At 39.1% G+C, this 21,143-nt stretch overlaps 2 protein-coding genes across 4 annotated transcripts in view; both read left to right on the top strand.

The window, feature by feature from the left end:
* The first annotated feature begins 1,513 nt into the window (after positions 1 to 1,513).
* On the top strand, positions 1,514 to 16,991 carry mtmr14 (myotubularin related protein 14). 3 transcript variants are annotated; one of them, XM_027016765.3, is made up of 19 exons: positions 1,522 to 2,516; positions 2,832 to 2,980; positions 3,343 to 3,451; positions 3,646 to 3,721; positions 4,265 to 4,325; positions 5,114 to 5,236; positions 5,654 to 5,727; positions 5,933 to 6,003; positions 6,505 to 6,579; positions 7,639 to 7,705; positions 7,859 to 7,944; positions 8,233 to 8,309; positions 9,095 to 9,131; positions 9,432 to 9,502; positions 10,001 to 10,059; positions 10,492 to 10,618; positions 10,831 to 11,007; positions 12,827 to 12,985; positions 13,843 to 16,991. In XM_027016765.3, the coding sequence occupies exons 1-19, from the start codon at positions 2,382 to 2,384 to the stop codon at positions 14,021 to 14,023; spliced, it is 1,914 nt and encodes a 637-aa protein (XP_026872566.1). In that variant the 5' UTR covers positions 1,522 to 2,381; the 3' UTR covers positions 14,024 to 16,991. The 3 variants fall into 3 exon arrangements, with proteins under 3 accessions (XP_026872567.1, XP_081573855.1, XP_026872566.1); XM_027016766.3 differs by lacking the exon at positions 12,827 to 12,985 and having other exon boundaries at positions 1,514 to 2,516; XM_081717729.1 differs by lacking the exons at positions 12,827 to 12,985; positions 13,843 to 16,991 and adding an exon at positions 12,125 to 12,725 and having other exon boundaries at positions 1,514 to 2,516.
* Positions 16,992 to 17,842: 851 nt separating this feature from the next.
* LOC113581555 (copine-9) overlaps positions 17,843 to 21,143 on the top strand; it is a 92,717-nt gene continuing 89,416 nt past the window's right edge. Inside the window, exon 1 of the mRNA XM_027016772.3 lies at positions 17,843 to 18,149. Within this exon, the coding sequence (XP_026872573.1) occupies positions 18,073 to 18,149 (77 nt within the window). The 5' untranslated portion in view covers positions 17,843 to 18,072. The remainder of the gene's footprint in view (positions 18,150 to 21,143) is intronic.

Raw genomic sequence — 21,143 nt, 5'->3', positions numbered from 1 at the left:
TCTCCGGCGGATGACCGGCCAACCGTGACATTCTTCAACTAAACACATGTACTAAAATCCATTAACAAAGGTTAAGGTGGGCAAATATTTGCAGATTTGTTAGGTCTTTATAACACTGTTTCAAATTTTTTTTTCAATACATTTCTAATAATCTATACTGGTTTTAAATATACGTATTATTAAAATGTATAGTAGGTCTTTATTTTAGAAAAGGATATAGTGGCTATATCAACCTTAATTTGTGTTTGCTTTTTAAAGTGGATGATGTGAACTGAATGGGAGGTTTTTTTTTTTAACTGAATGCTGTATAGAGTATGCTTAGCCAGAGAGATGGGCTAATCAATAATTTCAGGGTAGTTGCACTGTGTGGCCAAATGCCTATTTTCATATGGCATGTGTTTACTGACTAACAAAGATATAATATATGTTAACAGATGATCAAAGGAAAAACAATGTTTTTGTCTTCAGTAGCCTAACACCTAGGTCTATAATACTACTGCATGTACTGTCATGAAAGAAACCTAACTGCATCCCTTTAAAGAGAATACTAATTTAGGACAATAAAGTGGTGTGCATTCCAATTTACATGGTTACCCTTCAAATTCATAGACAAATCTGTAGATATGGAATAATAGTCTAGTTAACTACATTATCAAACTCTTATACTAACTACTAATAACATTACTGTTAAATAATATGTTAGAAATTGTTGTTATTATTATTGATCATAATGAATCTAATAAATGATGCACTAGTCCAATAAGACAATATGATCTCAGAATGAGACACTTTTTATGGTTAACATGAAATAACCATAGAGATAGTAATACATTCTGAACATCTGAATAGAATTTTGAACAGAGTCCAAGGAGTACTTTTCCTATGTACTCTTGTTAGAACATCTTGTGACAAGAGAAGCTAACATCTGAATAAAACATTAAACAAAGTAGGACTGGTTTCATAGACAAGGACAGTTTTCCCTTTGCTCTGTAATGTCCCAGTATCAAGACTAAAACACCATGCCAACACTAGGAGTAAAAGCAGGGGGAAAAAATTATATTTCCCTTCGGTATTGTCCTTGAGTTGACTGAGAGGTCTGGCCAGTGTTCTGGGTGTCACGGAAACAGAACCTTTGCACTTATTTCGGGTTGTTGCATGCAGTATGTCTCTCAATGAGCATTTGTTCAGCTGAGTTCTGAGTTATATCAGCTGAGAAGTTGAAACTTAATTGTTGATCAGAGACCAACAGGCTACCAATTCCTAATACCCACAATTGTTGATCAGAGACAAATGCTTGGTTCCACCCAGAAATGTAAGATGTTGTCATTTATAGGGCTGTAGGGGTGGGCAGTGTCCATATCCCTGCCACATCTGGTTCTCTATGTTGATTGGTTCTCCTTCCAGCAGCAATGGTCTTTGGACTTCCTCCCATCTCACTACCACAGGCTTGTTCTTTGATAACTGGACACAGAGTTTTATTTTATGTCCATACAATGTAATAGATGTATCACACAACCAATGATAATTGAAGCAGCTTAGCATTTATGGGCACGTAACTGACAGCAGGACGTCAGCATTGGGAAGTGATGATCACATGATCGTATTTGGGTTCCTGTTTACTACTCGAGGACCGCAATTTAGCTAGATAGGTTACAGCATTGGGGTCGGGCGGATTTCCATTGCTACAGGAGAATGTTACTTTTTGTTGCATTTTACGAATCAACGAAATCTGTACTATTGTCAAAATTATTTGAATAGTCACATCTTTTTTTTTTTAAATTATTCTGTAAAAGATGAGAACGTGACATTGATGACACTGAAGGAACGTCAAGGCCGGGAGTCCTCCGGATTTCCTGTGTAATGTGCCCGGCAATGTTTGGATTCTTCTGTGGAAGTTATATTTAAGATAAGAATATGAAAGAGTGGTGGACAAGAAGCCTCGAGCAAAGCAGTCATCTGTTTCTGTTGTAAATGGGCAGAACTGTTAGTTTTCTAGGTGCTTTATCACACTGTTTGTTGGTTGTGGTACCACAAACCATAAGTATCGTATCGCTAGCTGGCTTCGATTTTTAGCTACGTTAGCTAACCCAGATAGCTACTTAGCTAACTATAGGTTGAAGGCATCCCAGTTGTGAGGAGTTCACTAACGCTGGCTAGCTAGCTATCTTACAGTCTAATTAACTTTCACCTCGGGGTATCACCTCGGGTATCACCTCGCCGGTACCCTGAACTCTAGACGTCTCCCCGGGCCCGGCCCCCTTAAACGGGCGGTGAGGAAGAAACTAGGTGGTAAGGGATGGCCTGGAGCTTCCTCCCGGCCTCCAGGAGCAGCGGTGTTTGAGGGAGGGCAAGTTCGGATTGAGCACAAGGGTCGCTGTGCGATGATGGCCACGTTCCCTTCTTCGGCCGGGAGCTTGACTGCTTCGGCCATCACGGGTCGCAAGAGCGAGGAAATAGCTGATTTGATAGAGTTGTTTTCGAAGACCCAGTACAGAGCGAAGGAGGTTACCACGCGGGTAAGACCTAGCTTGCCATTCTCTTAGACAATTTATGGATGTACATATTGATGCCGTAAGTCACAAATGTTTTACCACAAGTAGTATTACCTTCATGATGTTCACAGTAAGCGTTTCTCTTATCTATCTATCTATCTAGCTCTTTTCTAAATGACAAACACCTGTTCTAATGCCTTTCCCTGACCATTAGTTAATACTGTAAAAACAGCATTTTACGACGAGTTTTTTGGACACAAATTGAAAATCTGTTTGTTTGTTTCTTTTTAAAACAAGCATTCCAAGCATTTTTAAAACAAGTCTGACGCCTTCTCACAGGTGCAGAGGATAGAAACGCGATGCTTGGAATTGTTTGGTCGTGACTACAAGTACAGCGTCATCCAGAACACCAATGGCGAGGTGTGCGGACACTACCCGCGGCACATCGTTTACTTGGAGTATGAATGTACTGAGCCCAGTAAAGAAAGGTATTAACATCATGGGTACTCTTCAACTGGAAGCCTCTGAGTTAATGTATAACTGAGAGGTCTCAGCGAGGGAATGCTGAGTTCTTTCGATAGTAAAACAAGGTTATGGAGTTTATTATTGTGAGACAGCGTACTTTAAACCCTCAAATGTATGTAGTCATGAATGGAGCTAAACTGAATTAAGACTTGCAGCTGAAAAATTCACTAAGCAGCTGGACCATTATTGGTAATTCTTTGGTACTCCCTAAAATGGACTCTGAGTCTAAGTGCAGGCTTCCTACTTACTCGTTCCTTTTACTATGCCATATCAGTGTTTGTGTGGCTGTTATAATAAAGTGAATATTTAATTAATTCTCTTTTAGTTTTGAGAGTACAGTGCAGATAAGTAAGCTGCAGGATTTGGTGAACCGCAGTAAGATGGCTCGCTGCAGGGGGAGATTCGTCTGTCCAGTCATCCTCTACAATGGCAAGGTGCTTCTACCTGTTCCTATAAGAAATTGTTATTCATAAAAATCTGATTGTTTAGCCATGCCTAAACTGTTTGGACAAGTACATACTTTGAAGTTTTATATGGTGTCTGTTTTTTCAGTCATTGAAGCTGATATGTAGTTGTTGTGAGTCTGGTTTATGCCATGTCTAAGGTGCATTTGGCCTCTATATTTCAGCATGTGTGTCGGTCTTCCACGCTGGCGGGTTGGGGGGAACTGTATGGACGTACTGGATACAACTATATTTTCTCAGGTACAGTCTCACCACAGCCAGCACTTTGTTGCTGTTCCTCTTGGGGTTCAATGCATGAAACTATAGTGGCGTTATAGGAATTTTAACGTGGAGCTATGATGTGCTCATCAACAAAAAGTATCCTATAATGTCAAAGTGAAAAGTTTATTTAAAAAAGGGTAAAATCCTTCAAGTTTAATACATCGTAGCTCTATGTATTGAGTCATTGAAAATGGAGGGAGTTAATATTTTAATAGGCCTTAGGGTCTGACAAAGAGGTTATCTTTCTCTATTTATTTATGCAATTTAAAAACAATGTTTCAATCAGAACGTCTTGTCTTCCATATTGACTTTTCCCTTTGAGGCTAATGTCTGAGGCAGTCAGGCACTGTGGTAGTTGCATTCATGAATATTAACTATCCATTTTGTTCAATACATCTGGAAAATTGCATGACAACTTGCGTGTGAAGAACTCTGTATTAGATAACTGAAATTGTGTGAAAATGAGAGATGGTGGTCATGCGACATTAAAGTTTTTGAACATTTTGTGCACTCTTTCGTCAGGGGGAACTGATGACACTTGGGCAGAATCAGAGGAAGTACCAGAGGAAGATGCTGTTGTCCGGTACCACCAAATATCTAGAACATTAGAATGATACTGCTGTCGAGTACCATCTACCAGCATATATCTAGAATGCTAGAATGCAAACTCACATTTGCACGAATTCTTTTATGCTACCTACACAGTAACAGCTGTTTTTTTCCACATACAAGAAGTAAAAAAAGAAAAACAGCTCAGTTCTCCATTCACACATTGCCTTCACCTAAAAATGGACTCTCTATTTATTGCTGATGCACTTAAGCTCTTCAGGTTTCAGGCCACTTTTTTGTTCATACTCTCAATGAAGATAGATGGAAAATTACTCAAGTTAAAGATGTCCATGGAACCTGCAAAAACAAACAAAAACTGCAAACCATTTACATTACACAGTAATGTAAATGATTCTGGCCCTTGTTAATATCAATATGGATTTTTCTGTTTATAATGATTTTAATAAACAGTAATATACAAAATAAGTCTTAAATACCAAGTGGCTGTTTGTGGTATGCAAGCCTACTGTCCTTGTTTACAGGAGCTGAATTGTAAAGTTAAAGGTTTTTGATGGCAGTTTAAACTTTTAATTGAATGAATGATTAACTGTACAGTATAATCTCTGTGTCCGTTGTCATAAGCACAGTCTAGACATCTCATTCTTTCTCAGGCCTAAGGGGACATCATCATCATCATCATCATCAGTTTGTCTTTCGTCTGTTTTTTTTTTTTGCCTCAGCCAAATATATTTGCTCCTGATTTAAATTTCCTTTTCCTTTCATGTGTTTGTTTCTGCTCTCCTGCTCCATGTCTCCATGTAGGAATGGGGATTCCCAGTTGTTTGATAAGGTTAGGGGTTCAGACATTAAGCTGCTGAAGTATCTGTCTGTGCGCTACATTTGTGACCTCATGGTGGAGAATAAGAAGGTCAAGTTTGGCCTCAAGTAAGTGCAGCTCAAAGTGGATTCACTTCTCCTGCTTTATTATGCTGGAATTGGTCAGCTGCCTAAACTCACACTCACATGCACACATGAATACACTGGAATAAGATGACTCATTACCATTTCTCTGCTTTGCTTAAATGTCAGAATCTGTGTGTGAGTGTGTGTGTGTGAGTGTGTGTGTGTGAGTGTGTGTGTGTGAGTGTGTGTGTGTGAGTGTGTGTGTGTGTGAGTGTGAGTGTGAGTGTGTGTGAGTGTGTGTGTGTGTGTGTGTGTGTGTGTGGCATGTGCACGTGCATGGCTCTGGCTCAAACACACTTCCTATTGACGTAAAATATACTAATGTATTACATTTAAACCCATTTTATAGAGTCACATTTTTCCCTTCCTGTGTACTTTTGTTCTTTTTTTTGTGTTCAGTGTCACCTCCTCTGAGAAAGTTGACAAGGCCCAGCGCTATGCAGACTTCACCCTGCTCTCTGTGCCTTACCCAGGTAAGTTATGTTTCTTGTTCTGCCTTCTCCTGTCCCTTTCTGCACCTAGTTTTGTGATCCACCGGTTACAAAATATGTCAAGTAGAAATATTGACACACGTTGGGGATAATTGTGCTTTCACACAGCCATAGTTGTCACTGAGTTCTCACATTGAGGTGCTGCTGTTCTGCTCATAAAGTGTGTCTTGTTGTGGGTTGGTCTCAGGGTGTGAGTTCTTTAAGGACTACAAAGACAGGGACTACACTGCAGAGGGACTGGTCTTCAACTGGAATCAGGTGCAGCAATTTGCCAGACATTCTGCTCCCATTCATTTCTATAACTTCATTCACATTTGCATATACTTCAGTCAGAACCACTACACACCACTCAGTAAATAAACAGCAGTCACACACATTAAATGCACTACTTGCATACCAGGAGAAGACCACTTTTCACTGCTGAGGATGCTTTACTGTTTCTTATTTTGAATTAGCATATCCCATTCTCCCCCTGCCCCCCCCGGTGTGTGTGTGTGTGTGTGTGTGTGTGTGTGTGTGTGTGTGTGTGTGTGTGTGTGTGTGTGTGTGTGTGTGTGTGTGTGTGTGTGTGTGTGTGTGTGTGTGTGTGTGTGTGTGTGTGTGTGTGTGTGTGCGCGTGTGTGTGTGTGTGTGCGCGTGTGTGTGTGTGTGTGCGCGCGCGTGTCTGTGTATGCATGCGCCTGCCCACCCATGTGTGTCCCCTCATGTCTGTTTGTGTGTGTCCCAAATTACCACTAGAATGCATAATTTCATCCTCAGGACTATGTAGATGCTCCCTTGACAATCCCTGTGTGCTTTTCCAAGAGCCTGAACATTGACTGGAGTGAATATCAGGTGAATGGGTGCACACACACTTGCACCTCATGTTACCTTGCAAAGCTGTATTACACTATATTTATTAGTTCTGTAGTGAAACACCACAATACAAAGGGCATAAGTTACTTTTCTTCTCAAAACTGACCATGTTTTCTCTACATTAGTGCATGGGCAGCAGTATTAAGGCTGGGCTGTTGCAGCCAGTCCACATAAATGTATTTTTTGCTTGTCTGTTAGGACCATCTGCTGGTAGACTATGGAACTACATTCACTGATTTGATCATATCTTTATGATTCAACTGATCATAACTTCGTGTGTTTACAAATAACTTTTGTAATCAGTCTGTTGTATGTTCTCTGAGCACCAGACCAAAGAGGTCTACATTTATTCTGGCACAGAGGCCAGAACTCACAGTTTACCTTCCTCAGTGACTGTACACTCACTTCTCCTTCAGGGAGAGCATGGTCTGTCTCCGTCACAACTTTAAAAGTAGATGTACAAAACAAACACTGTCCCTACTTTATTTCACCAACATATTTCATTAAGGCCAATTCTGTTAGAGTCTCTGCTGAGATGATAAAGCTGATGAAAACATGATCTTCAGACTTCCAGGCCATGGTGTGCTTGTGTGATAGTTGTAGCACCTTTTACTGCACAGCCCACACAGCAGTTGAGTCTGTCAGTAATATAGTGTGGCCTCATTCAGCCTCAGAGCCTTTCGGCATTTTACTCGGGTTACTGGGGTCACTGTTGGCAGTTTGCTTATTACTGTCTCTGGATGTTGTTTCCCAGTTTAATGACCTCTGAATAAACTCATGACTTGGCATTTTGCTCATAGGCTGCTAGATAAAAATCAAAAATGACCCTGCTGTTTGAGAACTGTTTATCAACCACCATCAGCCATATTTTGCCATCAGCTGTCTGTAGTCTTCCAGGTAGAGCTGTTTGTGGTTGTGTGAAGCTTTTATGCAAAGTGTCTGGGTTTGTGTTTTCCTGTTTTTAATGTTTACTGAATCATGTAGTGCATGATGGAGAGAAACGTGGATTATTAATAACTCACTGTTTTTCCTCATCAGTCATGGGACCTGGTGCAACAGACCCAGAATTACCTGAAGCTGCTTCTGCACATCATCAACATTGATGGTATTTGCACATAAACAATCCATCCTACCTGCATTACTGGTTAACTGTATATCTGATTGATGTATCGGAATGCAGTGCACTTTGTATATGGGATATTTGAATGGTTTACAGCATTAAATATATGTGATTGACCATTATGATGTGTGTGTATAGATGAAAGTGGTTTGTTGGTGCACTGTATATCTGGCTGGGACAGGACTCCCCTATTTGTGTCCCTTCTGAGGCTCTCTCTGTGGGCTGTGAGTATCTCTCTCTCTCTCTTCCTTTTTTTTTTTTTTTGTCCAGTTTTCATTTATATGTCTGAGTCACAGGTGCATTTTGTGCGTGTATGTATGTGTGTGTGTGTCGCACAAGTGCACACACCAGGAACTGCTGAACTTTTATCTTTCCATTTCTCTTGTCCACTGTCGTCTGTATCTGCTTGCATCCTCTTCGTTCATATTACTCCTTTTAGACATTCTCAGTAAGTCCTTCAGGAATGACATTTTTAAAAAATGTGTAAATTTAACCATCTATTCTCTATATAGGATGGTGCTGTTCATGCCAGCCTGGAGCCATCTGAGATCCTCTACCTGACCATTGCTTATGACTGGTTCCTCTTTGGGTGAGAACTCTTCTGATGCTTTCTCACCTGCATGCATGCCAAGTATTATAAAAAGAAGAATGATTCTGAGATAAACAGGAAACAATTACATCTTTGTCATTGTTTAATTACTGTTGTGCCTGAAGTACGAGCAAGGAGCAGTGATGGAGAGAGGAGCAGGTTTGAGAATGGACTGTGAAAAGAAGCAAAAAATGGAGAATAAGGAGAAACAAGATAAAGCCAGCCAGAGAGTGGCATGGAGTTGGTCTGTGCTCCAATCGATGTGTGTCTGGATAGAGCTCTCCCCTACTGCTGATTCTTTGTGTCCTCCATACACACACACTCCACCCATCTGAGAGTGCAGTAATTACAGTGTACAGATCTCAGCCAAAATTCCCAGGAGGCCAGCCAAGTCTGGCATTCAGATAAAGCGAGAAGGAGCTAACGTCCAATGGGAAGAGAGGAAAGGAGTTAGAAACAGTGAGCTATTTGTAAATAACTCTAAATGAAGCATTAGAAAAGTGCTCAATTAATCAGGCTTCATGAGAGAGGGGTTTAAGACCATCGTCTGTGAGTTTTCTCCCATAATGTGCAGTTTCACTGTTTAGAAAGCACTCATGAAATGGCCGGATGGAATCCTTCCGTTCCCCCAGCACTCAGGAGCGCTGCACTGGCAGGCTCTGAAATACTGTTGCACATGCTCTTAGAGTGAAGGAATTGTGCATTTGCTGTAGATGCTTCTTTAATTTAGAGGCCTTTTGTAATGACTGTGTTGCTGCTGACAGATTTGTTTCGTTTCTCCACAGTCACATGCTGCCTGATCGTCTCTCTAAAGGGGAGGAAGTATGTCTGAACATTTGCATTCTCAATTGAGTTTATATTCTAGTTGCCTATAGTATAAAATGCCATTCTGAAATTGAAAATAATGTTATGATGGCATTTTGGTGTGCTGGGCAGAGCTGATGGCTATTTGACACTAATTGTTAAAATGAACCCTGAAATGAGTATTTAATTTCAGTATTTTTCATTGATCAAAATTGTTTTGGAGATTGGAGTCTAGATGGCAGTGTTTCACAGTATTACTAGGTGGGGGAGCTTCGTCAGATCATCATGGTTTATCATGTCTTTCTTTTTTCATGCCAGATTTTCTTTTTTTGCTTCAATTTTTTGAAGCATATTGTCTCTGAGAAGTTCTCAGTCATTAGGAAGCAGAGGTAAGCATGTAGCCATTTCTATAATGTTTTTATTTTTACATATCACCATATTCCTCGAACTGGGTGTTTGGCAGTTAATTAATTGTACACAATTAATTATGACATGAACGTATAATAGAACATAGGTACATACATTATTGTAATTAATGTCCTTTTTTTTAGGTGCTCGGGAAAAATAAAATATTGATTTATTATGTAGTCATGAAGGTGATGAAGTTGGAATGTATTTTTATGGGCTCCTCAAACTCAAAGCATTTACACTGTCTGCTGGGCTCCAAACCCTGCTGAGGGCAATCCTCTGCTTGCTTTCATGCCTTCTCTGATCTCGCGCTCGCACTCACACTCTCTCTCTCCTTCCTTCTTTGTCATGATCACCTTCCTCTCTCTTTTGTTCACGTTTTTGCTTTCTGTGATTTTTCTTTTGTGCACTCCAAATCTCTCTCTACCTATATTTTTCTGTAATTCTTTCATCTCTCTCCCTTCCCATTGATCTCACAGGAGGAAAAACTCTCACCTCAAAGACACTGATTTCACAGTGGATGACCTCTGCCAGTTAAGTAAGTCCTATTCATTCAAGACACTTTTTCCTATGGTCCAGCACAAAGATTATTACAGCTGTTTTAAGATTTTAATTTGGTGCATCAGTTGACTGCTTTCAGAAACACAGTTGTTGCTATTGAGTGGTATTTGGCTGTGGGGGGTGGTTTTGGTTGAGGAATGATAATTGGCTGTGGTATATTTGAGTCTCAGGTATGTTTTGCTGTAGATAAAATATATTTTCTATTTTCTTTTTTTAAAAATTGAATTCTTCTTTATTGGCACAATTATGAACAGTTTCCAATACATAGACATGATGCATCTTTTCCAAAACAAATGCAACTCAGTTGGGCTCCTTGCCCAGTGGCCATGGCGGTTAAATAAACAACTGCAACAGAGTGGTAGAACAAATCTTTAACAAATGTATTTCTTTCTTGTTCCATTTCTCTCAGAGTCCAGAGACAGGGGCAGTGTGACCAGTCTGAGTAGTGATTTTTCTCTAATCACTGAGGATGTACCTTCCAGTGGTCCAGCAGAGCATGTGGACCTGCCCTCAACTGGGCCACAGTCCTCCACCGGGTAGGATGGAGTGAATGACCAGGGCACCAGCCAGTGATTGCTTTTCTTTTTTGTGCTGCAGTTTTGAAGCATTTCAAATGTAAAGGACTAAGCAGTACAATTGCAAAATGTTAGTTATTGCCCCCCCCTCCCCTGAACTGAAGGTCCCATCCAGTATTGCTATGTCTGCCTTTAAGCTCCCTATGAAGCTCATTTGTGGTGGTCTCTCGCAGGAGGAAAGCTATGACCTCATCTCCTCAGACTGTGCTTTGGAACAGGCCAATTTTGCTTGATGAGCGGCTACCTCATGCAGTCCCTGAGGGCAAGTCTTCTAGTTCCTCGTCCTCTAACCAGTCAGAGCATGGCTTCATCCGTACAGGCAGCAGCCCATTGGCTGTGCCAGGGCGAAGGTGAGCCCTTAATTGAATGTGTCTGTTTGGTAGAGGTGTTTTTAAAAACTCGCATATCAATCCTTCAGACTTGTATGTGCTTTTAAAAATGTAAACCATTGTCAAATTTCTTATGCCCCAAAAGTTAAAGAAGTTGCTGTTTATTTTAACCTCATAGTTTGACGAGCAATTGCATTGACTGTTTGTTTGTATTTAGGTATTGAAACCTCTCTGTAACAAAGCAGTGTGTATGCTATTTTCTGTTATTTCTGTGGATTTATACTATTTCTTCTATGGAAATCATTTTTATTGTGCAATTTTTATTGCGTGGCATTGTCAGTATGATTTGATCCCTTTTTAACTGCTGAGGATTTCCAGTGTGATTTTGGCAAATCAACTTGTAATCACTGCTCATTGCCACCAGGGGGCTCCCTGGCCTCAGGGGTAGATTATTTTGTATTTTTAAAAAATTTTTCTCTGTTCTGTCTTGAGTGAACTTTCTGTAAACCACTCTGAGGAACTTTTGAATTTCAGTATTGGTTTTATTATGCCTTGTATGGCTGTCAGTCATAATACATAACTAGGTGCATGTACCTGTTTCCATCCTAATGCTTTTATTATGGGTATAAACTGCTCTCCTGCATTTTACATGTTGTGCTTTTATGGGTCGGAATGCTATTTCAATCCATTATCAGAATCCTTAAGCCTTTAACTGGATTCCTTGGCTCAAGATTTCTAAACCTATCTGGATTTTCACACTGCGTCTTGAAAATGGAACCAGACATAGTATACTCACAGCTACATACAATTATAGGATGAAGTTTTATGTTGACGGTGACCTACCTTCAAAGTTCAAAGACCTACCTGATCTAAGAAGCAGGTTATTTTACTATGATGATAGTAAATGTTTACTATTCTTTAGCCTTAGTGTGCATTGTGATCCTGCAATCACTGGTAACCTGTAGCTTTTTAGTGTATAGAAGGGACTTTTCAAACTGTCATGCAGAAGAACAAAAGAACAAATTCCAGAAGCAGAAACTCGCACCACCAAATCATTTATGGTTGACTAGCTCAAATTCTTCTTTCTGTAACAGCCCATCCTGCTACAGGTTTTTTTTTTGTTGTTGTTTTTTTTTAGGCTGTCCCATTCCATCTGAATGTCTGGCTATGGCTGACTACTACCCTTCCCCCAAAATACAACCTCAACATGCTGTCAGCTCTGCTCTGCCAGCAGCTGCAACTTCCCAGCCATTGATGGGATTCAAATTTTATTTTAGATTTTATTTATTTAAGTTCCACACTGTAAATAAGTTGTAACCTACATTTTAAGACAGCACATAAAGTAACTACCATTGGGAGGACTTGAACACCAACCTTATTTTCAATTGGTCAGAAAAGCAGTAGTAAAATAGTCAGAAGTATTTTTGACCACAACAGCATTCTGGATGGAGTGTTTTAGTTTATTTTAAAGTGATAACACTGCTCAAACAAAAAGAATGCACATATGGACTGACATTTCTAAGAGCTACTAGCTAAATGTGAAGCCCTTTCACTGCGCTCACTGCCCTGCTGGTGCTGGGACCCTCATTTCCTCCCATTGACCTCTTTTATTCCATCTTTTTGCTGTCATCTCTCCCCCCCCCCCCCATCATTATTTCTCACTGCTTACATTTACTTTCTCTCTCTCTCAACATTTGTTAGCAATTAAGTAAGAATTACTAAATTTTTTTTTCATTCTCTCTCTCTCTCTCTCTCTCTCTCTCTCTCTCCCCCCTGTCTCCCTTTCTTGCTCTCTCGCTCTCTGTCTCCCTTTCTCTCTCCCTCTCTTGCTGCCCCCCAGGTCCATGGCGGAGTATGCTCGCTCGGGCTCCTCTCTCTCCACAGAATATGGTAGCTGGCAGATTGTCTCAGGCTGTGGGAGCATCCATGATGCTGCTCCTCTCCCCACGGAGTCGCCTTTCCCCTTCAGCTTCCAGGATGAGGGGCCCGGTGGCCGGATGTGAGTCTCGCCTCCTTCCCCTACATGGGCTGCTCCTGTCTTGCTTCCCTTTGCTTCACCTCTCCTTTCAGCCTAAGCAGCACAGGGCTGTGCCAGTGAGAGGGCTGTCACAACACGAGCCTTGGGGCGTAGCTCGGGGGAGCGGAGGGGCCCCTGTATGCATGCCACCATGTGCATTTTTCCGTATGAAGTTTCATGGGGGTGGTTATGGGTGTTTTATCGTTTTTCTGTGGCAGTGTTCCAGGTGTAGAAAGGGATTCACGTGGTGCTAATCCTTTTTAATGAAGCTGTAATTTTGTAACTGTAATATGTGGAGATCAAAGGGTTATTGTGAGTCTGCTGGTATGTTTGTGCACTTGTGCTGATGGGTTTATGCATAGTCAGGGCTGTGTGTGGGAGGGCAGTATATGCTGGATTGGGAGTCATTCTCAAAATTTAAAGGTTGTCATTTTCAGTCTCAAATGGAGAGATTGAGCTAGCCAAAGAGGAAAAATGGAAATATTGTCACAGTACAGGATCTTCTCTTTCTGCCTTGTTTATCTCTCATTTATGGCTTCCGTTTACTTAGAGCTGCTGGAATATGCTCTCTTTATGCTCCATCAGGCAGGCAAAATTAATGTGTATCTCCAGTTTTCTTGTGCAAATATCCATCCATCTCTATTCAGAGTAGAGCATAGAAAGGGATGTTTTGAAGAAATGCACCATTTATTTTCTTAATTACAAAAAGTGACCTAAATCTTTTTTGTAACTGTTAAGAACTGCACTAAAGGTATTAGACATAGACAGACAGAACGTGGCAATAGAAAATGATTCCTGTTCTTTTGAGTTTTCTTGCATTTTTCTCCCTGTCTCTGTAGGTGTGCATATGTGTCTGAGAGGCAGGCTCGGTTGGAAGCAGTGAGGGAGATTTTCCTGGCGGCCTATAGCTCCACAGTGGGGCTGATGTCCTCCTCTCCCAGCCCCTCTGGGGCGATCTCTGGTCTACTGGAGCAGTTTGCCCGTGGTGTCGGCCTCCGAGGCACCAATACTATTGTCTGAGTTCAATCCCTTCTTCTCCTGTCCGTTACTTCTGCCTTTCCATCCTTGTTTACTAATAGTAAAACACCAACAGAAGGTTTCCCAATTCTCCCCATCTTCTCGGTCTATGGCATCCACTGGTTTCCTGTCTCGAGTAGTTATGCTCTAATCCCAGGAAGAGGCCATATTTATGTTTAAATCCAGAAGCGCCACATTTTGTCCCCCACAGTCTTTTCACACAGACCTTAGATTTGCAGCACCCACTCCCTCTTACTCCAGTGCTACCCATGCCGTTGCTCCGATTCTCCCTTTGTCAACCTTTCCCACCACCTTTCTGTTTCCTCACTGCCTGTGTGATCACCATTCCATCTGGACTTGCAGAGGAAAAGTGCCAAACATAAACCCAGGAGCTAACTTTATTTCTTCCTTTTTGAAACATTTTAGCTTTCTTTTTTTTAATTTGTACCTACACACCAAATGTAACTGAGGTGCCTCTACTAAATTTCTGCTTGTATCCAATTTGCTTGATTTTGTTTTTTTTAGCCTCGTTTTCCCCCTTTAATATATTGTTTTCTATTTTTCCCTTTCATCAATTTTTTTTTTCCTATAATTTGATTAAAATGAAGGTAGGATGAAGTGAGGGCATGATGAATTAGACAAAAAGGAAAGAGTTTCTTTCACACTTCTGTGTTCATAGTTAAACAGCTGTCATAAGAACAGTAATAAAGAATTTATTAAATGTGTAATGACAAGTGTGGATCTTAAAGGCTATGCTTAAAAGTACTGTCAACTGAAATTCAGCTGGCTATCTGGCCTGTAAAACATAACAAAACCTGTGAAAAAGCTCCTATTTATGTTTGTCTTGATATTTGTTTAGAAATGGCACTTGATTTGGAAGTGAAAATGAAGCAGCGATATTTTTATTTTTATTTTTATTATTATTATTTTTTCCCTTTTTTCCTGATTTATGGAACTTGTCCTTGAATTTAATTTTTTTTTGTTGCCTGGCTTTTAAATACTTAAGATTTTCTTTTTAAACATCATAAATATGTTTAGTGAAGATGTGAAAAATCTGGGTGTTTAGGATCAATACCCTTCTTGAGGAAACTAAAGTTTCAATTTTGGGTCTCCTGTCAATCTGCGATGGGCTAGCAATCCAAAGTCTCAATGTCCTGAGCCACATGGACTCAGACCTTATTCAGTTCTTCTCATTATCTGTTTTTCAGTTGTTTTTCTGTATAAAGTTTTGCCTTTATTCTTAGTTTTTTTTTTTAATGATTACCTATTTTTTGGTTACGCTTCAACAAGCACAACAGTAATGTAACCAGCAGGCCCACTAAAAGGAAAACTTGGGAACTGCTGCACTTGAGTTCCTGTTCAGGGACAGTAAGACCTTTCAAATAGCAATCACACCTCCTAAGACGTACTTATATGCACCACATGCCCGCTGAAAGTTAACTTGTGTCTGGGACACTACTCCAGCAGTTACTGTCTGGCTCTTAAACTAATTCCTATGATTTTCAACCTAATCTATCTACTGCATTTGCAGCATATAGTTGATTGCCATAAACAGTAATTTTGATGCATTTGTTTGTACTTGATAAAAAACAACGGGGAAAAGCCTGTAGATTCAAAATATATTGGAAGCCTTAATAAAGCTGTATGTGCTCAACAACTTCCCATAGGATACTATTAGAAGTGGGTTTTAAGTTGGCATTTTTTCCTGTTAGTTTTGTCTGTGATAATTGACCACACTTTACCATTGTTGTAAATGAAGATTGGGTTGAAAAATGCTAGAGTATTCCTTTAAGATTACTAATTCAATTGTTTTGGTGAAGGTTTTAATTATAATGGACTGTTGTAACAGCAGTAAGCTGAGTACATATCCTAAAAACATTGGCAAATATTCTTCATATAATTTCACCCAATGCATCCTTCAGCTAGATTGTATTAAGGTGTACCTGACAAAGCAGCACGACAGCCACTGCTTACATGTACTTCACAGATTACTCAAAGTACTGTGAGGTTTAGCAATATTAGTCTTAAGGTTGCAAGTGTTGCTGTTGTGCATGGTGGTGAATGGTTGTGTTGGATACGTAAAGAAGACAGCACTTAATTTAAAAATGGGTTTTGTGTTCTTTGCTAATCGGTTTTAATGGCCTTTTTACCTCAGGACCATGTGTTGTGCCTTTCTTTCTGTTGACATGGGGCAATATATTTTTAACTTTTTTTTTTTTTTCTGGCAGTTGTAGTGTTTCTTATGCAATTCAAGGATTTACGGTTTTACTGCTTCAGAGTCTTCAAACTATTTACATTTGAACAAGTTTTTGGATGAGCGTTTTACAGACCATCAACCAACCCCCTACCCACCTTTCTTTGTACTGATTTACTTGATTGGTTTATTTTTCTTAATTATTGCTAATTGAAACTCTTGGGGTAGTTTTCTAATTTGTTTGAGTTTTACAAACTTGTGGAGATGTTGGGGCATCTAATAGCATTTCTGAGTGAGTCACCTAGGAAAAGATTGACTGACTTATTTTTCTTCTCTTATTATAATGCTCATCTTGGCAGGTCTTGGATTTTCTTTTTATAGATCTGTCATGCCCAGCACTTTTATTGTGCATACAAAAATGTTGAGCCCTGAAGTTATTATAATAGGAATTAAGCACTTTGCATTAATATTACTTCTTTTCTTTGCTTGCCTAAGTTTTCTCTCATTTGTCTCTGGGCTTTCAATATTGAAAATTAGGGGTTTGGCATTTTAACTTCAGGATATACTTATTTTTCGTTTCAGTATTTTAAGGATGTTTTGCACTCATCTTTTCATGTTCATTGTAGTGCACCATATTTCTTTGTATAGTTTTTTGTTTTAATTATAAATTAATTGATCCTTTATTAAAATTCTCTACACTGTAGAGAATGTTAGCTGGGGAGATATGGGACAGAGGATTACGCTCTTCTGCTGGAAATAAAACAAATTAAAGCAACAGCCTGTTTTTCTATTTGAGTCATGATTCTTCATTTTTATTTATTTATATATACATATATATATTTATATATTTATATTTATATATATTTATATTTATATTTATATATTTATATATTTATATATATTTATATATATATATTTATATATTTATATATATATTTATATTTATATATTTATATATATATTTATATTTATATATTTTTATATTTAAATAAAAATAAGATATATATATGTGTGTGTGTATGTATACGTATATATATGTATATATATATATATATATATTTATATATATATATATATATATATATATATATATATTTATATAAATAAAAATAAGATATATGTGTGTGTGTGTGTATGTATACGTATATATACGTATATATGTATATATACGTATATATATGTGTGTATTATATTTATATATACATATATGTTTTTATATATATATTTATTTATATATATATATAATGTCTTATTTTTATTTATTTATATATATTTTATTTATTTATATATACATATATATATATCTTATTTTTATTTATTTATATATATATATTATTTATTTATATATACATATATATTTTTATATATATATTTTTTTATATTTTTATATATATATTTTTTTACATTTTTTTAAATTTATATTTATATTTATTTGCACGCACGCGCCTGTCATAATTCAGGAAAGAGGTGGTGTAGCCTAATCTGAGAACATACACTATACGGGTTACCTTATTCAGTAGGGTTTAATCGAGACCTTTTTCTTCTGCTCTGTCACCACCTGCTGACTGAGACGGAGAATGGCGCGAGGTAAAACAAGGTCTGTCGGCGTTCACTAAACGAAGCGCACTTCACGCTCTGGCTACGAGACGCGACACATGGACCGTCTTGTGCGTCAAGGCGCGTCAGACAGGTAGCCCATCACATTGGCGCGGCTCTCCAACGGTCGAATAGTGAATTTTCTTTTTTATCATACTGTCTTTTCTTTGCTTGGATGAAGAGTCATAACGGACGAAATTGGCGTCGGTTGGAAAGGTAAAAACTTATATTTAGAGAGAAAACTAATATCTCGAGCTTCAGAATGGCCTCTATTGGGGACTTCGATCCGCTCCATTCTACGGTACCTGCAACTAAAATTGAAGTTACTGTATCGTGCAGGTGAGTCCCAAAATATTAGACTAAATTGTGTAATAAGCCATCATTGTCACTGTATTCATGCTATAGTCACTGTTACTATAGTTACATAAATTCAATTAACATGCGCTGTAAAAACAAATGAGAAACGCAATGCTTTAGTGCTATCTGAAATTGGGGTAATACTGAACACCTACCCAGACTGAGATTATTGATGGCAGCTGGTTACAGATTTTTCCTGAAGACTCAAAAATGGTCTCTAAATTGGATTCTTGCGGATAAAATATGTATACTTCTTGCAGTTGATTCATATTCGATAGATTTGTGTTGGAAGTATTTTTCGTTTTTAGCTTTTTCTTTGGACGAGATTTGCATTTGATGTAGGTGTGGAGCAGTGAGGGGGTGCGTGCGCTTCCCGCGTCCGGTCCACAAGAGCTTCACGCGCTTATTTTTACGTTGCAATGCACACAACACCTGGAAAATGTTTCAGGGCGCAGCGACGGCATAGACTGTAGCCTGCATACATCCACTGTGGGACGTCTTTCTCTAACAATTACGCAGAATTGTCTGACCTAGAAAGAAGAGGTAACATAGCAAAATGTAAACAGTTTTAAAGCAAGTTGAAAAAGTTTACTCTTACTTTTCAGAGATGAAATGTACGCGGTAAGGGTTGTTTTTAGAGTCCAAAGTCAGATCACAGAAACTTCGAGGGAATTGTAGACAATGTGGACATACACAGAATCTTACTATGACAGATTGGGGTCAGTTAAATTTCCCCAGAAACATTCCTTGACAACAGGCCATCCGGTGTGTTTGCGTGTATGCTTGTATCTCTAGTGACTGTCTGTCTGTGCTGGGAAAGAATGTTCCACTGAATTTTTATATTTATCATTTAAAACTCCATGGACAACCAAAGTAATACCAAATACCAGATAGATTTCATCATATATCATGGACTCAGGCATCATTTTAAAACCATATTTGCCTGTAGACACATATATAGGCCCTCTAGCCAGTGGTAAGTTGTTGCAAATATTGCAACATTTCTCATAGATTTGTACAAGTTTGTGTGTATATAAACTTGCTTGTTTAGTTTGTGCCTGTAGAGACTGCTCATGTTTCTTCATCTCTGGAGTGGATGTCATCCATCAGTTTCAGACTAGCAGATATGTTTCCTACCTCTCGTTCAGTCTTATAGGGATTCAGTACCGATATATCCAGGTGAGCTGATAATCGAGTGTATGATAGAAAACACTTGATTATCACTTGACAAGGCTGTGGTTACTTGCACACTCAAGATGTCACTTTGCTGGATGCTCATCTTCTCACACTCTCTGTCTCTCACCCTTGTATCATACTGGAATGGACAAGAGAGAAATGGAATTTTATATTCTTCCCTTCGGAATTAAGATGTGCATTACTTGTGGTAATACTCACACATAGATACACCAACATGCATGTAGAGATACATTAAACATAAATACAGACCTAATAATATGTACTAAAGTGTGAAGTTTTGTCCGGGAGCAGTGACTGTGTCACTGTGCCGCAGGCATTAGGCTGCAATATGTGGGTGCTTACAACAGTTATGTATGCTTTAAAAAAAAATCTTCTCTCTGAAAGAAGGGTACACTGCAATGATTTTTCTTTTTGTAGCTGACTATGTTTTTGGAAAGGAGGGGATGCGGTGATGTGTTTAATTGATTGTGGTCACTGAGGAAAAGCAAAGTAACAATTAAGAGACTGTTTTGTAAGACAGCCAAATGCAAACAGCTAAAACAAAGTATGATCATCAACTAAATCAGCTAAAACAGAGCTAAAATAATTACAGAGTAAGACGTAAAAAACCCTAGGGGAGATGAAGCAAGTCAAGCTTTAGAGCTTTTTGTGTCATATTCCAAAACACTAGTGCACTATATTTAAACGCAGATCTTCCCAGCTCAGTAAAAGCCCAAGGGACCTAGAGTGTAATAAAATAATTGGAGGAGGCTTGGTAAAGTCCAGGATTTACAATAAATACACATGTAATATATGGTGGCATCTGGCTAATAAGAGCCATATTGTCATAATGCCAACTCTCCTGACAGAATACAATACCCAGCAACCCATTCGTCACCCAGTCAACGACTCAACTAATCGGAGGCGTCCAATCAGATCAGTCTCACCAGAATATTGAACTCACCTGTATGTCCTGATTATTGGATTATATAAAACTGTTCCAATAATCTCTAGAAGCATACTGAGCATTATTTTAGATTGTCTTTTTGTATACCGTACCTCTTCTTAGTATTCTTCGTTGTTGTGTTTTGCCTGCCCCTGTTGGATTGTCTGCTTGGTTATATTGTGATTGAGCTTCTGGTTTCTGACTCGGAGTGTTTAGCTCTCTATGATTTTGGTTATTCTTTTATCTTCCCCTTTTGTCATCACACTGGATTATCGCACAACCCCTGAACTATTAAATCAACCTGTTATCCGCAAGTGTCTGTTTTTGCCCAACCCGTCACAGAATACTTAGCCTCCCTGCAGATGGCAGATTCAGAAGCTATTCAGGAAGCCCTTACCAGCCAAGGCCAACTACTCAATCAGCGCCAGCAGGTGCTAGAGGGATTCACACGATCTATGGACACGATCGCGAATCAACAGGCAGCCCAACAAACACACCTGTCCAAGCTAAGTCACTGTCTTAGAGAACTTATGTCCAGGCTACACATGTCGGCTCCTTCGACCCAGTTCAACCCCATACCTGTCTCATCTGCCCCGGTTACTAGTGCTCAACCCACCTGTCCAGTAAATAAACCTGAGAAATACGACGGATCCCCTGAGAAGTGTCGAGGTTTTATATTGTAATGTTCCATCTACTTCAATAGTAATCAATCCCCCCCCCCCCGGCTCTAGCCAAGAGAAAATTACATTCCTTACCTCACGTCTTTCAGATAAAGCACTAGATTGGGCTACTGCTGTTTGGGATAGTATACAACACTCCACGTATGAGAAATGTATGTATCGCTCTGTTTAGAG

This window comes from Electrophorus electricus, chromosome 7, assembly GCF_041902795.1.
Source record: "Electrophorus electricus isolate QZ-2024a chromosome 7, ASM4190279v1, whole genome shotgun sequence".
Taxonomy (NCBI): Eukaryota; Metazoa; Chordata; class Actinopteri; order Gymnotiformes; family Gymnotidae; genus Electrophorus; species Electrophorus electricus.
The sequence above is the reverse complement of the archived record's forward strand: the minus strand, read 5'-3'. Positions and strand labels throughout refer to the sequence as shown.